We start from the raw sequence: 15,219 nt of genomic DNA, 5'->3' as shown, positions 1-15,219 counted from the left end.
TGGTGGGGGGGGGGGGGGGGGGGGGAGGGAAACTTGAGAATTTTTTTTTAAGTCTACAATCTGTTAACAGTAATCAGGGGGGAGAAAAAAAATTTTGCTGGGTGTTGACATATTCAGGTGATGGCTGGGTTTGTTTGAATAGGGAAGTATGAAAAAGAGGGGAGAGGTTTAGATATGAGAATAGAAAAGGTTAATGTGGAATAACCTGTGTGTGTAGTGTCTGCTCAGAACAACTCCCAGCATTGTTAATTTGTAAAGGGGAGGGAGGAAGTGGAGCAACCCAGACTTGAGTGTACATATAGAAACTGATTTGTCTTGAACTGCAGGGCAGGACTTGAAGTGAAACTCCGTTTCCTAGCTTTCGTTTCAAACTCAATACACTAGAGAATATTGTCTTGTATAGCCAGGGAACCAACAGAAATCGGACTCTTAAGTATCAAATGTGCTTGATTACCTTCCTTTGCTAAGCAAGTTTCTGTTTTCAGATTAAAAACTGGTGCATATTTCTGTCCAGGCTCCTTACTAAGCAATTTTATTTCCAGGGAAGGGTGAGCTTGTGTGTCATTTCAGTTCTCTAGAAATTTTTAAGTAGAGGGTTTTCTTGCTGTGTGTCTCTATCAGTGTTAAGTTAGAACAAAGCGGTAAAGGATTTTTCAGTTTCTCCCACTTAGTTGTTTAACATGTGCACTTGACTTTACAGGGAGGGCAGTCTGTCAGAATAGCATCTGTGATCTGTAACACAGATGTGAAACCAAATCTAAAAGTGTTGTTATGAATGTGGACCCATTGAAGGAATGACTGTGTGAGTAGATGGAGATGGATGCTGGGATTTTTCCACATGGTGCTTTCCATTATGTTCCAATGCTGCTTTGTCTTTCACTTACCCATTGCTGAATTAGGTGTCTTGGTGGAGCAGTCTGCCAGAGCGTGCTGTGGGCAAAAAGAGTGTGCACCATGTGTCTGTGTGTTAATGAGACAGAGGGGTCTGTCAGGTGAGCCTTGGGTTGTGATTGTAAATTAGTGCAGGCCACCATGGAACTTGGATTAGAGATGCAGTTCCACAGCTAGACAATAACATTAAAGCTCTATATGTATTTCTCTTTTCTTTGTGTCTACAATCTTGGTCTTCTGCTGACAAAGCTGTTTGGGGGGGTTGGTTTGTTGTTTCTTAATGAGTTGTGTCAGCTACCTGCGGCTAGCTAAACTGCGATATAACACTCCAGATCATGACTATTTATGAAATTGTACCATTCTATGAGTTTTGTCACGTGCTAGAGTGTTAACAGTGTACTTCAGCACTGCAGTATGGAAACTTTGATGGTTTGCTGTTGTGTGTCTGTAGCATTGAAAGAAGCCAACGCAGCAGAGGGAATTCAGAGGCTTTTACTTGCTTACTGAGGTGTTAGCACTGTTCATTATCTGGGATAAGATTGAAAGTCTGTAGTATAGGAAGTCCAGAAATGTTCATGGTGACAAATTTGGAACCTTACCCATGTATTTGCTCTTTGGTTTTGGACACTGTAATTAAACTGTTGGATTTCTGTTATTTAGATGTAAAATAAGGGGAGAAATGTCGTATTTAATGAGGATATTGTAAAGTAACTTTGTTTTCTAGAATGGGAGTGTTTATGTAAAAGCAAAAAAAAATGGAGGTACACTTGAATACTCGTTTGTGTCAGGCATCAGTATAATGTTAGTGATTCATTCTTTCTTCATCATTAAAGAACAGAAAATCAGTCATGCTGTTGGATGACTAATTATGTGACTCTTGTAGCACCTTTGTCTGCCTCCATTTCTTCCTCCTCTTTCTCAATCCTTCTATGAACAGGAGTTGATTGTTTAACTTCTTTTCAATTCCAGTATTCCATTCACATAATTTATTAACTACTATGTAACTTGCATTAACTTCAGATAATGGAAAAAGCTTCTAATAGTGACTTTTTTTTCTTCTACAGAGAAACAAGAAAAGGAAGTTGACATGTATGCTAACCTTTCAGATGAAAAGGCCTTCGTATTTTCAGTGGCCTTGGCGGAAATAAACAGAAAAATTATCAATCAAAGACTTATTTTGTAACTTGTGAGCACAATCTGATGCATTTATATGCAGAATGGCTAGCATATTTCCAAGGTGTCATGGACTCGGGAAGCGTGTTGTCTGCACCATCAAAGGACCATAGTATTTCCTCTTAAAATTCTGCTGCTGTTCTTGGAAATCGAAATCTGTCTCTACAACTGAGAAAGCAAGTGTTCACAAGATTGTGCTATGAAAAATCAGAAACCAGATATGTTTTACGCCTTGAAGACAAATGCTAGACAAATGCACAGAGAGACTGCATCCATTCCAGAGCACTTCTTTTAAATTTGCTGCCAGAAATGCAATATTTTAAATATTTTCAGAAATAAATGATTTTCCTTTAAAATTATATATTTCAGATTTTTCAGCTATATTGCAGTTTACGTATGTACAGTTCACATAACTTTTTAATAAATTGATATTCCAGTATTTTATTGAACTGGGAATGAAGTACATTTGTGATACTTTGGGTGTGTTGGTTTTAATCCACTTAGAAATCTGGTATTCATCCTAGGGATGACTTTAGATTTGCTTTTTTTTAAATAGGTGTGATTAAAATTCTGATAGGAAGAAAATTAAAGTGGTTTTATTTTAGGGGATTACTCTGCTTGACAACTTTGTATTGTTTATGAATTCTCTCGAGAAAATTATTCCTTGTTACATAGAGTTGTTTTTTAAAAATCACATATGCTTCTTGGGGTCAGACTCCTGAAGTTTGAGAGCTAAGTAACCTGTTCTGTCATAACTTTTTGTTGGGTGTCTGCCTTGTCTTTCTGGTAAGTACTTCTCCCATATTCTTTCTTGGCCCATCGTTTACTGGAGAGGGGGAGAAGCAGGCATCAGAGATGTAGATCTGCAGCTAGCATCTTACTGGTATTTTCAAAAGATGAGGATATGCTAGTTCCTTTTCCTCTCAATAGTTTTATTGTCTGTCTTTTAAAAGTGTAATTTTTACCAGCATTGTCTTTGAACTGTTGACTGTAAATACCAAAGCAAAAGTCTACCTGAGAGTGCAAAAAAGAATTGTTTTTGTAGAAATAGGTTTTGGGAAGGCATTCAACACAGTAGTCTTTGTTAAAGTGATAGAATTTTGACTCAGATTGCACAGTTACTTTAGCAAATACATGCAGGTTTTGTCTTACCAAGAAAAAAAAGCTCAAGCCCTGTAAAATTCTGAGGGAGGAGGTGTAGGATGTAATGCATAAAATCTGACATACTAGCTTCTTGGCACCTTTCATTCACTCTTTTCTAAGAAAGGGAATGCAACTAAATGTCTTGGGTTTTCTTCAGTATTACTCGTGCTTTTCAGTATCATGTTACTTTAATAGAGTTACCTAGTGAGGTTCTGCTACAGAACTGATCTCTGGGTGGAAGCAGATATTTTATTAGTAAAGGTAGACTAACAAATACTCTTATTTGTTAGTCTAGCTTTGACCGTTTACTAGTTAGTGGTTCAAGGAAGGAGCTATGACAGTTTTGAGTTAATCCACAAGGAACCAGTCAAATGCGAACTTCGTAAGCAGAAGCAGGAAACATGGAAAGTGATTTCTAATTCTTAACTCCTAAAGAGTAGTTGGGGTCCTTTTTCACAGTGGATGAGAGGGATAGGCTTGGAAATGCACTGGAGCCACTAACATACATTTGTCTTTATTCCAGTAAATGAGGAATTGTGAACACAAGACCTACTTCCCTACATCATGTAGACTTCTGCTTTCCAGAACTGTAGCCTGTCACAGATACCAGTAGTAAGGACAGATGAGTAACTCTTAAGGGTAGAGGTTATGTTTGCATGGTAAGTTATTAAAGTCAGAATGAAAAAAGGGAAGTTCTAATTTTGAAAACTTAAGGATATGAGCAGGCTTATGTTGCTAGAATGAGATTTACTGTGTTAAGGAGGGACAAAATGAATTACTCATGCAGTTTGTTCAACACTAACCTGCATTCCTACAGGTATCTACTTCTTTCTGCTCCTGTACATGGAATTAAAATTAATCTTCTGAGGACTGATGTTAATGTTGTTAGATGTGACTCAGTTTAACTTGTGATTTTATTTTTTTACATCTTGACTGGTGCCTTCTCTGATAAGTACTGAAAAATATGTTCATAGCTCTCAAAAGTGCAAGGCTGTTTTTTCTCCTTCATTGGTGGAGACACTTGAAACAGTGATTGAATTCTATTTCTGTACTTCTTCCCTTTGTCTTCTTCAGCTTTCTGCTGTCAGCTTTTTCCCCACTTGCCATCATGTTATTTTTCTTCCCCTGCTGGCTTCCAGTTTCTTCAGGAAAGCTGCAGTGGAAGCAGGTGGCCTTGAAAATATCTTAAGGAGAGAGTGGTTCTTTGCCAGTGGATCTTGCAAAGCAAGAGTCTTGGCTTTCTCTTCTCACAAACCAGAAACAAGTAATTCTTTCCTACGTAGACAAGACACTTCAGCATCTTCCAAAAGCCCTGGTAACTCTGTGGCTGTGGTATGCTCATACATAGATTTCTTGGAATGTATTCAATGACTGAACTGGAAAGCATTGTATGAAATAGGCATCACTGTGATGACGTCTCAGAGCTTTTTCTTGGTGGTGTTAGAGATGATCAATAGATGAAATGCTGTGTCAAGTCATTGTGGAGTATAGCTGTAGAACGTATTGGCTCTCAGTCTACAAAACTAAAATAAAGCCAGTGACAGCTCAATGAGGGAGAAAAATTTTTATGTACTGCAACTCTTGACTTGGAAACTGCATAGTTTCCAAGAAGCGAGAATAAATATGGTAACACTTCAGGAAGTTGCTTATGCAGAATTTTTTGTGTGTGACTCTAGTTCCAGTAGAAGATGCTAGGCCCTGCTTTGAATGTCTTTGTGGTTCAGTCTAACTGAACTTGTTTCGTTGCACTTTTGTAGCATGAGACCTCATACAGAAAAAGTCCTTCAGAAAAAGTGAATTAGGCTGCAGTTTTTCTAATTAACTTGAAAGATGATGTATATCACCACCACAAAAATACTACTACGCTCTGTACTGCCTTTCCGTGTTTACTTACCTGACAGGATAAACTTCGTTGTGAACTGAATAGGTTAGGGTTGTACTGGAGAACCTCCTGTTCATAAACCACCATCTAGCAAGTTCTGCTTTCTGCCTCTTCTTTTCTCTTTTTTTGTCTGAAGAACAATGCTTCCAGTATTTGTAGTTTTGTGTAATAGCGTGTCAGACCATCAAGCAGGTTCACAGTTAAAATTCGGGCTGGAGATTTCTCTGCATTTACTCTATTCTGCTACTAGATGGCAGCCTTATTCTAAAGACGGCATTCTTACTGTTGAAACTATGAAGAGCATAGTATTCGGTTTTCTGTGAAAGTACACTGAAAGATTATTTTTCTTTTACAACATCACTCATTCATATATAACATGAGAGCTTAAAATTCTGCTAATGGGTGTTGCTGGCTATCTGCACTGAAAGTAGATGGCTTCGTCAGTTGTGTGGGATGTTAGCTTTTGAGCTCTGAAAATTGGTAAATAATTTGTCAAGACCAAAGAAATCTGAACTTTCAATTTGTAGTTTAATTAAAAATGGTTTAAGGAAACTCTTCTTCACCTCCTCTGGAAGTCCTATGTATGTAAGTTTTCTTTGAGCAAATTTTACAAACATCTCTAATTTTCCTGTTATTTTTACTCTAATACTGTTATAGATGAAAATGGGGCAAAAGTATTGGGGAATACTTCACAAGTTATCACCCCGTGATTGGGCAGCAGGATTTACAGAGAGGGAAACTAGAATTGAGATATTTGCTTCGGATAGCAGGTCCCAGACAAGGTCTTTGGGTTGTTTTTACTTGCTTTTTTTTTTAAGGGGAGGGCACAGGAGAACTCTAACACTTGGAAGGGGATCTACCACACTGAGGGTATCTTGGACTGTGCTATCGAGGATGCTTAGCATCTCGGTGCCTAACTGGACATGGTGCTTGACTTTTATTCTTTAAGATACTGATAACCTTTAAGGTGTTGATAGCCTGTAATTAAACAGTGTAATCGGAAAGCTGTCTTAAACCACTGTTTATCTTAAGCCTTTTTGAGTTGCTGTTCTCCAGAACACTATTCCCCTGTATGCATGAACACGTGCAGCTACTGCTGGCGTCCTCTGTACCTCTGGGTGCATCTACACAAGTGGCTTGGTTTGGTTAAGGAGTATGTGTTTCAAGCAAATCCCATGATAGTCTCTACTACTAGTGCGTATGTTTGCATCGTGGAATGGTGTTGGGGAGCAGAAAGTAGTTTGCTTTGACCTTGAGGACATCCTTCAACTGTTAGTGGGTGCTTGCTCTGCAGGACTAGGGCTACCTGTGGCAGGCGTTGGGCTTTCGGCACCAACTGTTTCACTCTGCGGATTTTCTGTTGTGCCTTGCTTCTCGCTTCTTATGAAGATACAGCAGAGCAAATGTTAACGAGTTTAGCCAATGCTTTCAGATGAATCTAAAAGCAAGTTATCCTTCAAAGTATTAACGACGTCATCAGTGTTTTGTAGTAGGCTTCCTACTTTTTTTACTTCAGTGTAGATTCTGGCAAATAATCTGTGGTGAATCTAGCAGTAGGATTTCAGGATGTTACTTTCCACAGTTATTTGCCTATCCTTTTTGGAGGTTGCCATTTAGGTAGCAGTGGTGGTAGGACAGCTCTAATAAGTAGTGGAATAATATTTTTTTTCCTCTTTATTTAGGCTGTCACTTTCAAAACTCACTAGTAGTTACAGAATTCTAACAGTCTGACTGCCCTACAGTTATATCTATCTGATTAAGCAGTTTTTCTTTTGAGATGATGATCAATTTTGCCTTGTGGCTGATCAGATGCTGCAGAAATACACTGCATTATTTCAGTAGATATTGTGAGTTCATAATGAATGGAAAGTATCTGTAAATCGATGTATTGGCATGGTTTAGGGTTTTTTTTCTGCTCTTTAAAAAGGATTGCTCATAGCTGCTAGCTGTTGATTGGGATGTGCAATCTAAGTAAAAAGTATGAAATTGATTAGTCAGAAGACACTGGAAATCAATAAACCTGTCTTGGGTTTTTTTTTCTTTAGAAGAAAACTTAAACCTACTTTCACCAAAGTTGTTTAATTTCAAGCTTAAAACATGGTTCTTATGAATCATGTGGTGTCTTCATGCAGCATATCCACCAGGAAAATGTCAGGTAACCCTCCCTCATCTTCCCCTCACCCTTACATGCTGCTTTTCTTGGTGCTTCTTATCTTTGTACATAGAACCTAAACTCCAGCTTATAAAAAATAGTTTGCTGCCTTTGGTCTCCTCTCTGCATTATTTCTGTCAATCATAAGTTAGTCTTTAATTTTTGCCATAAGGGTTAAGAAATTTTATTTTAAATCCTGGACAGTGTTGAAGACCATAAAATGCTGTTAGGAACAGTGAGTGTTCCAGGAGTACAAACATTAATAGTCTGGCAATATTCCAAGTCTCAGTGGTTTTTGTTTTCTCCTGGAATAAACAGCTTTTGAATATTTTATTGAAAATATCTTGATAATAAAGAAAAATCTTCAGACTCAGATCAGAGTTGCTTTATTTGGAGAAGTTGTGGATTAGAATGTGTGTGTCTGTGTGTACATGCACACGTGAGCACGCGTCACGATGAGATGCGTGGTTGGAGTCTGCTGTGTGGGTGGTCTGGGCCCCAGGTCCTGATCTTCAACAACAGCAAAGAAGTGTTTCATCGGAGGTTGCTGACCGAGCTGGAGCAAGAGGTGAACCAGAAGTCTGGTTTTCAGTAAAATGAATAAATGATACTGAGTCCTAACCCCTGGTTTTGCTGGCACTGCATGTTAGTCTGTAATGTATTTGAAAGTAATGTTTATTGATGGAGTTTACTTTGGCAAATAAATGAAAATAATTCTTATGTATTAAAGGACTTTTTTATTTTTAAGGGATACAGTTTAACAGCATAGTTCGTGAATCTTTAGATCTAACATTGTCATAACATCTGTAAGAGGTACACTAGGTATTAAATCTATTGAAACTACACAGCGAGTTCTGAAGGTAGTACAGGTTTTGTCTTGAACACAAGACAGAAGTCAGAGAAAAGGCATGAGTGCAAGAAACTCTTGAAAACAGTAGCTGTTTAGTTTGTATGAGCTGGAGAACTGCATTGAAGCTGGTGAATTGATGTGTAATCTCAAATGAAGTTAGAAATGCAAGGCTTACTTTAAAAAAATTCACTAAGGAACCTGTGTTACTTTAAATTGTAGAATTAAGGTATAATTGCTTTTTACTTTAGCTTTCTGAGACAGGTGTATAATGGTAATAATGATTACTTCCTGTCATCTTGAAAAAAAAGTAGCAAATCTCTCTATTCTTTAAGACAGCAATTCCAAAGAATGAAAAATGATACAGTAAGCTATGAAATGCTTAAGATATTCAGTCTTGGCCAAGTACTGATTCAGAGTCTGATCCTGTAGTTTTACCTCTTAACTCTGCTGAAAAAGAAGAAACTAAATTAAAAACTTTAAAAAAAATCCATAAAAACTGTACAAGTAGAATTTCCTACCAAGCTGAGCAAACAAATCCAGCCTAAGATTTGAAGATTAGCATTAGAATTTACTCTTTAGTATTTTTTTCCACGACAGGTCTTGACATCCAATGAAAGGTTTCCAAGAAGGTACTTTTAAAACAGTTTAACTAAATTATTAAAATTAGGTAATGTCTTTCTAACACTTAAATGGAGGAATGTTTTGAAAGTGAGTACTTCAAAGTGGTAAATAATGGGCTGAATGGAAATTGAGAAAGAAGCCTAACTTACATAAATACTACTAACTGCATTCTGAAGAATAGCTGAACTGTCCTGATGGGGAAAAAGTGTCCCACAGCGTGTAGGATTACTCACGAGTCCAGTAATTTCTCAATGTATTTTTCTTTCATTGTTACTCATGCCTGGTTTTAAAAGACTGTCTCATCCAAAATATTTAGCTTACATTTCTTGGCACTGACCCAATTGGGAACTTGGCAACTTGTATGATGTTGCTTGAAACATTCACAGTGCTATCTGCTGGCACAGTTACTTGGCAACAGTGGAGCTCACATTTATGTACCGCTCCTGTATGCATCTAAATGTAGTTCTGGGGGGGGAAAAAAAGGTTAAAGGAGTACAGAGTTTGGAAGAAGAAACAGATACTGTTCAGCAATTCTGATTTTGAGACTGATGGCAATAGTATATAGGAAAAAGTGTCTCATAAAATGTTTTGTCTTTTAAAATCTTTATTAGGCTGTTAATGTATTTCTGGTTTTGAGTTCTTGAATTACCAGAACCCTACTCCTACCAGGGCAAAAAGATAAAAAATAAAAATACAGCAAATAGAACACATCCCTTGTTCTCTTCTATTTTGAATGCCTGTGTTACAAATGCATTCCTGGGAAACAAAAAGATTCATTACTTGAACATGAGGAATATTAGAAAGTCACAAAAATTATATATCGATATTTTGTGATACTAACAGATGGGTTGAGATTATATTCATTATTTCTGAGATTGTTTGCTGTTTGTCATTTTATTGCTGCCTCTTCGCTGATCAAGCTGTGACATCTTAAGGGGGTTTTGACCGCTTGCACTCTCTATGACTGCAGTAATACTCAAAAGCAAAATGACCCCAAAGGCCATTGGTAGACTGTTACTGTGTGATGATTACATAAATCTCAATTTCTGGGATTTCAGGCACGCAGTTCTCGTTGTTAGCCAGTGTTACAGCTGCAGTGGAGTTTCCTTATATAGCAGAGGAAGGAAGGTAACTGCACTCCCTCCAGACAGGAGAAGCAGGCAGGGACCAGAGTGACCAAGATAGGAGTGGTGAGGGTAGAAAAACCAAAATCTAGATTTAGCTAGACAATGGAGAAGGGTATAATGACGAGAATTAAAGATGAATGTGTTAAGGCTGTTGGGAGCAAGACATGGAGACCTTCTGTAGGATGTCATGGTGGAGAAAACAGTGCATGTGTTTCAGATTTCTGGAGATGTGAGGAGGGGCAGGGCAATTTGGAAAATGAGGGAGAGGTGACTGGAGAGGTGCTGTATTTGTAGGAGGAGTAAAAAAACTGCTACTCAAGCTGTTCTCAGAGTTGAGCAGTTCCTTTTACAGTGGTTTGAGAAATGGGTTCTCCAGAGGCTATATTCTATTTTTTTTTTCCTTTCCCTGTGTTGTTTGGGCTTCCCCATCTGTATCCTTAGTTGTGAGTTTACTGGGCTTTTCTTGTGGGAAACTGATGCAGACAATGTGGAAGATGAACGAGGTCCCCTGCCACCACTGGAAGTGGGATTGAGAGTGTTAATCTTTGTTTTTCAGAGCTGATTCAAAATGTGGAAACATCTTGTCAAGAAGGTTTTTGAGTACCAGAATTAGCCTAGTTAGTGCATACTGATTTAAAGAGAGAAGAAAAAGTAATCAATCCAGACTCCAAAGTTAAAATGCATTTAAAATACCTCTGAATTTCAAACCCAAATGTAAAGGATCCTATAAATCTGATTTTCACATGTATATTCATTGGACATATAATTTTGGTGCTGCATAGGTACTTTATGGGGCTTACAGAAATGATATCTTTTCTAGTTAATGGACCACTGAAAAGAGAGGCAGTAATTACCAGCTATGCTTTGTGGCTGCCTCAGAGTGAGCAAGAGTGTATGAGTTAGTTCTGTATAAAGAAGTACAGAATAGTGGTTGTGCAAAACAGGAGCTTGATAAAAATCTATCATCCAATACAAGTGATAGCCTACTTATCCCATCTTCTGGGAAACATGCCTGATCTGTTCTTATTACTGCAGGCTTTTTTGAGGGCAAGGGAGGAATGCTGTCAAATTGTTTTGGTTTCAGGTTTTTGCAAAAAGTTACCTCTCCGTGTTAAAATCTAACAGGCTGTTCAACAGTAAATCTGTGTTAAAACAAATGTTTTATATAGGAGAATAAGGTAAAATTAGAAAAAATCATCTTTTTCCTTCTGCTGTTCATTCTTTCACTAGTGGAGACTAGAAGGGTGCAGATACTGTCTGCCTCAGCATCCCAAACTAGTTTGTTGCTGCCTGTAGGGTTGACGTGTGCAACAAGGCTCTGTGCTTTATAGACGTAAAAGACTGCTACGTGAAAATTTGTCCTCATCCTTACAGAGAAGGCACGAATCTGTTCTCCTTTGGACCTTTTTAATGACCATCAAAGCCGGGTTTGCTTTATAATGTGGTATGCTTTGAATGCAAAATCATCTACCCATGCTTACCAGGAGACAAAGTAAATACCGAGTCACTTAATGTCGTTTAATTTTTTATGGTGATTGTACCTATTTCTGAAGTGTTAACCAGGTAAGTTGCCTTTCATGAGTTTGGTCAGCTGCAGACATTATACCCACCAGCTTTGGCAGCTGGAACAAAAGCAGAATAATGAAAGAATGAAAATCTGCTGGCAGTTGTGTTTGTGCTTTGCAGTCAGGACTTGTAGTGCAAATCTTTTTGGGCTCATGAAGTAGGGCTTTGGATACTATTCTTTTAAACAAAAGTAACCTGCCTAAAGCTGTGTCTTCTAGTGTTTTCCCTCTGAAACAATAAGAGTGAATACTGCAGGTTTAAAGATGGGATATAATTTATGGCTTCTAGCCTTGGGGGTGAGTCCTTGTGTAAATGGGTTTTAAAATATAAAATTAATATTAATGAGGTGGGGAGGCTTTCAGACCTGGCCTTTAATACTAATCCATTGTGAGTGGAGCAGCTCTAGAAATGTGCTGATCCTGGCACAGAGACAACGAGGAATTGACTGCTCTTAGAAAACACCTCATCAGTCAAAAGTCTTCACAGACGCCTGATCAGGTACAGAAGGGGACTCGAACATTTCTGGTGTCAATACTCTGCCTGCTGATTCTGCGTGCATTTCCCTGGGAACACTCCTGTATGCTGGCATTCAGTTCTAGCTTGTTGCATGGATGGAAGCGTAATGAAAGGGTAAGTTATTGGTAGAGTTTGGAAATGCCTTTTGGAAGAGAACTGTGAACCTTCAATTAGGTGTTTTGAGCATAGTCATGATAAGTTAAACTGGGTGACATCAATATTAGTATTAATGCCAAAAGGGCTCTGAGATACTTCAGTAATTTAGTAACTCTTCGGTGTGTGTGAAAAAAATGTGCCAAGGGACTAAAACTTCTCCTTATTTGTTTTCAGGAAGGAAGGTACTCTGTATTAACTGCCATGTTAACAGTTTTGGCTAAGAATGCTGTTTAAATTAGAAATTCCCTCAAAATGGAAAGTGTTTGTGGAGCAGTGCACCTCCTCCGAATTCCCACAGGCAGATGCTGGGAAAGGTCACCTCAAAAATGCCGAGTCCTTTCATTTTACTCTGTATTTAGTGCAGGAATTGGCGTATCTGTCAGCAGCTGCATGGGGAAGCTAGTGATAACTAATAGCCTCTTAACATTACCTTTTTCCTTTTCTTGGTCTTTACTCCAAATGTACTGGTTTAGTTATTAAACCCCTCTCTTGGTTTGAAAGAGTTTTGAAGTCTTAAGTATAGCATATTCAAAGAGTTGCTCTAAAAGCTAAAATACCAGCCTTGATCTTGATTTCATTTGTTGGCTATTACTTGCATGACTTTTGGAAAAGCCTTGTATTTACTCTATAAGTAACATGTCTTGTGACATCTACAAAGCCTATACTCAAAGTGAGCACTTTCCTTGTCTCTAGATCTTAATATTTTAGGGCAAGGCACTAAACTCTTTTTCCTTGTGTGTAAAACCCACTGGACTTTTCCTTAGTGCTGAAGGAAATGTAGTCCTGTGTCCACTGCCTGTTTGCTATCCATAGCAATATATTTAACTTTGTGAAAAATGGACTATTTCCTTGTGGATTGAATGTTATATAGTTGTTACTGATTTGTTGCTTTTAATACTCTTCTGAAAACACAGTCCAGAATTGACATCATAAGATCTGAAGTGAAAATGGGGGAGAGAGAAACTCCAAATTTATTCTTTTCAGAAGCTAAAATGGAGAAAAAGCAAAGTTGGTGAAGCTCATAATCATAATAATTATATTCTTAGTATTAATTAATGAAAATACTGCAGGAAGGTGTTGTTTTACACTACAGTTCTGTATTTAGATCTGCTAATAGAAGGTTGCAGGCTGAGCATTGCTTGTTCCGGAGTGCTTGCCAAATTTCCTAAAGGATTCTCTTTGTCATGCAAGCTTTTCCCCATGGCATGGCGCTTACATGCTGTACATGCCTCTGCTGCCACATTAAGTAATAGTGCCTCTTCATTAAATCTGGAGTAACAACATGATGATTTGTGCTATTAGAGTAAGTCACAAATGTATTAAAAATGCTTTTTTTCCTCCTCTGGGTCTGGGGGTCTCCTGACTCATCGATCAAGCACTGTATCTTTTGAATAGCTGTAGCATTTGTTGTTTTCTTGGGATCTGGAGTAGGGGTCTATAATTCATATAACAGGTTACATGTTAATAAAAAAGCTTAAGGCCACGTTCGAGAGCTCAGTGCCCATGTGGACAGTCTCCTCTCCCGTTGAAAATGGCTGGGTAGCGTTCCTTGGGCGAACGCCAGGAATGCTGCTCGAGGTGCTGCCGCAAAGCCTGCAACAGTCTCACCCTGTCCAGGCAAAATGGCTCAGCAGCAGTCTCGCTGCTTACTGCTCGAAAGGCACCAGTTTTCCTGTACCATGATATGGAACTAGCTGATGGATCTTAAAATTTTGGGGGCAGTTTTGACCTAGGATTCATGAGTTGGTTTTGCCTTTTAAAAGGGGGAATAGTAATAAGAGATTCTAAAGCTCTGAAAATATTCTGTGAGCTAGGAAGAGTTTAACTCAGTTTTTACAGGTGGAAAAGCCAAGGCACGGAGATTGAGTCACAAATTACACAAGAATCTGGAAGTTGAGACTGGTCTCAGATTTCTGGAGGTCTAAGTCCAGCGTCTCAGGCAGTCTGTGTCCCTTTACCAGGATGCTGGACTACTAACCTCTTGGTAGAACTGTCTCGTCTGTATGAGCTGTGGTCAAACCATCATTTACCCCAGACAACCCCTGGCCTTTTCACTTGTTTGTTGGACAGCCTGAAAACATTCTGCCAGGCAGTAAAGAATACTTGCAGTACAGCTAGCGTGCCCATCTCCTGCCTGGCTTTTGCCCTGAGAGAGTGTCTCATTCACCTTAATTCACTGGTTTTGTCTGTACTCACATTGGTTTTATTTTTTAACAGCATATTAGTTATCTTGCTGTACAAACTCAAGTGGAAGCGAAGCACGTATTTTTGCTGTGAGCGGGGTAGCCAGATCTATACCCACACTTCTGGACCTGACGTCTCTTAAATCGTAATGATAAAGGTACAGTGTCTTATCTCCATTGCTTCTTTGAGAGTACATGTGCACTCATCCTGTGGTAAAGCACACTTCTATTTGGATTTGAGCAGTGAGACCATGGCCCATGCTAAGCCCAGATACTGCAGTCTGAGATGCTTGTCCATCTGCTCAGAGCCTGCTGGTCCATAGTGAGTGGCTGTCATTTTGTATACCCTTGCCTGATGCAAGTCAGGTTGATGTTAGATCACTTGAAGCTAGTAATCAAACAGAGCTAATTTTACTGCAGCTTGTTGGCAGAGTGGGAAGGGAAGGCACAGCACAAATAAAAACTGAAAGTAGATTTGTTTCTACTTCTCCAGAACTTAACTTCCTCCTTAGGTCATGCAGCATCTTGGTACCTGCTGTCTTTGTACATTTGTACTCCACTGATGCAATTTTATGGGTAAGAACACAATTTTTAAAATGTGTATTTTACACAGGGCAAAATAAAAAGGAATTCATTAGTGGAGGAACAAATGTATGAGGAACATCATCATTTAGGTGCATTATGGCTGCTTATTAATCTGTGTAGGTAGAATAAAAATAAAAGATTCTAAATCTAAGGGCTCACAAATATGCCTCCATGGACTTCATGGCAACATACACTTCTGTGAGTACTTTTGTTTGACTGTAAGGTGTTTTACAGACTGAAGTGAATGACTCTGTGTGCATAGCATCAGGCCGTAGAAACAGTCTTGAAGGCATAAATAGGTATGTGAATAATGATGGAGGATGTATATTTGTCTGGTTTTATCCATTCTTTTGTTCTCTCTGTTCCTATGCTTA

At 38.6% G+C, this 15,219-nt stretch overlaps 1 protein-coding gene across 1 annotated transcript in view; it reads left to right on the top strand.

Annotated features, from left to right (window-relative positions):
- Window positions 1-2,500, top strand: part of C11H16orf87 (chromosome 11 C16orf87 homolog) — a 7,929-nt gene extending 5,429 nt beyond the window's left edge. The window contains exon 4 of the mRNA XM_026856955.1: window positions 1,956-2,500. Within this exon, the coding sequence (XP_026712756.1) occupies window positions 1,956-2,074 (119 nt within the window). The 3' untranslated portion in view covers window positions 2,075-2,500. The remainder of the gene's footprint in view (window positions 1-1,955) is intronic.
- Window positions 2,501-15,219: the final 12,719 nt, after the last annotated feature.

Source organism: Athene cunicularia (genome assembly GCF_003259725.1).
Source record: "Athene cunicularia isolate RWA chromosome 11 unlocalized genomic scaffold, athCun1 chr11_part1, whole genome shotgun sequence".
Lineage (NCBI taxonomy): Eukaryota > Metazoa > Chordata > Aves > Strigiformes > Strigidae > Athene > Athene cunicularia.
The sequence above is the reverse complement of the archived record's forward strand: the minus strand, read 5'-3'. Positions and strand labels throughout refer to the sequence as shown.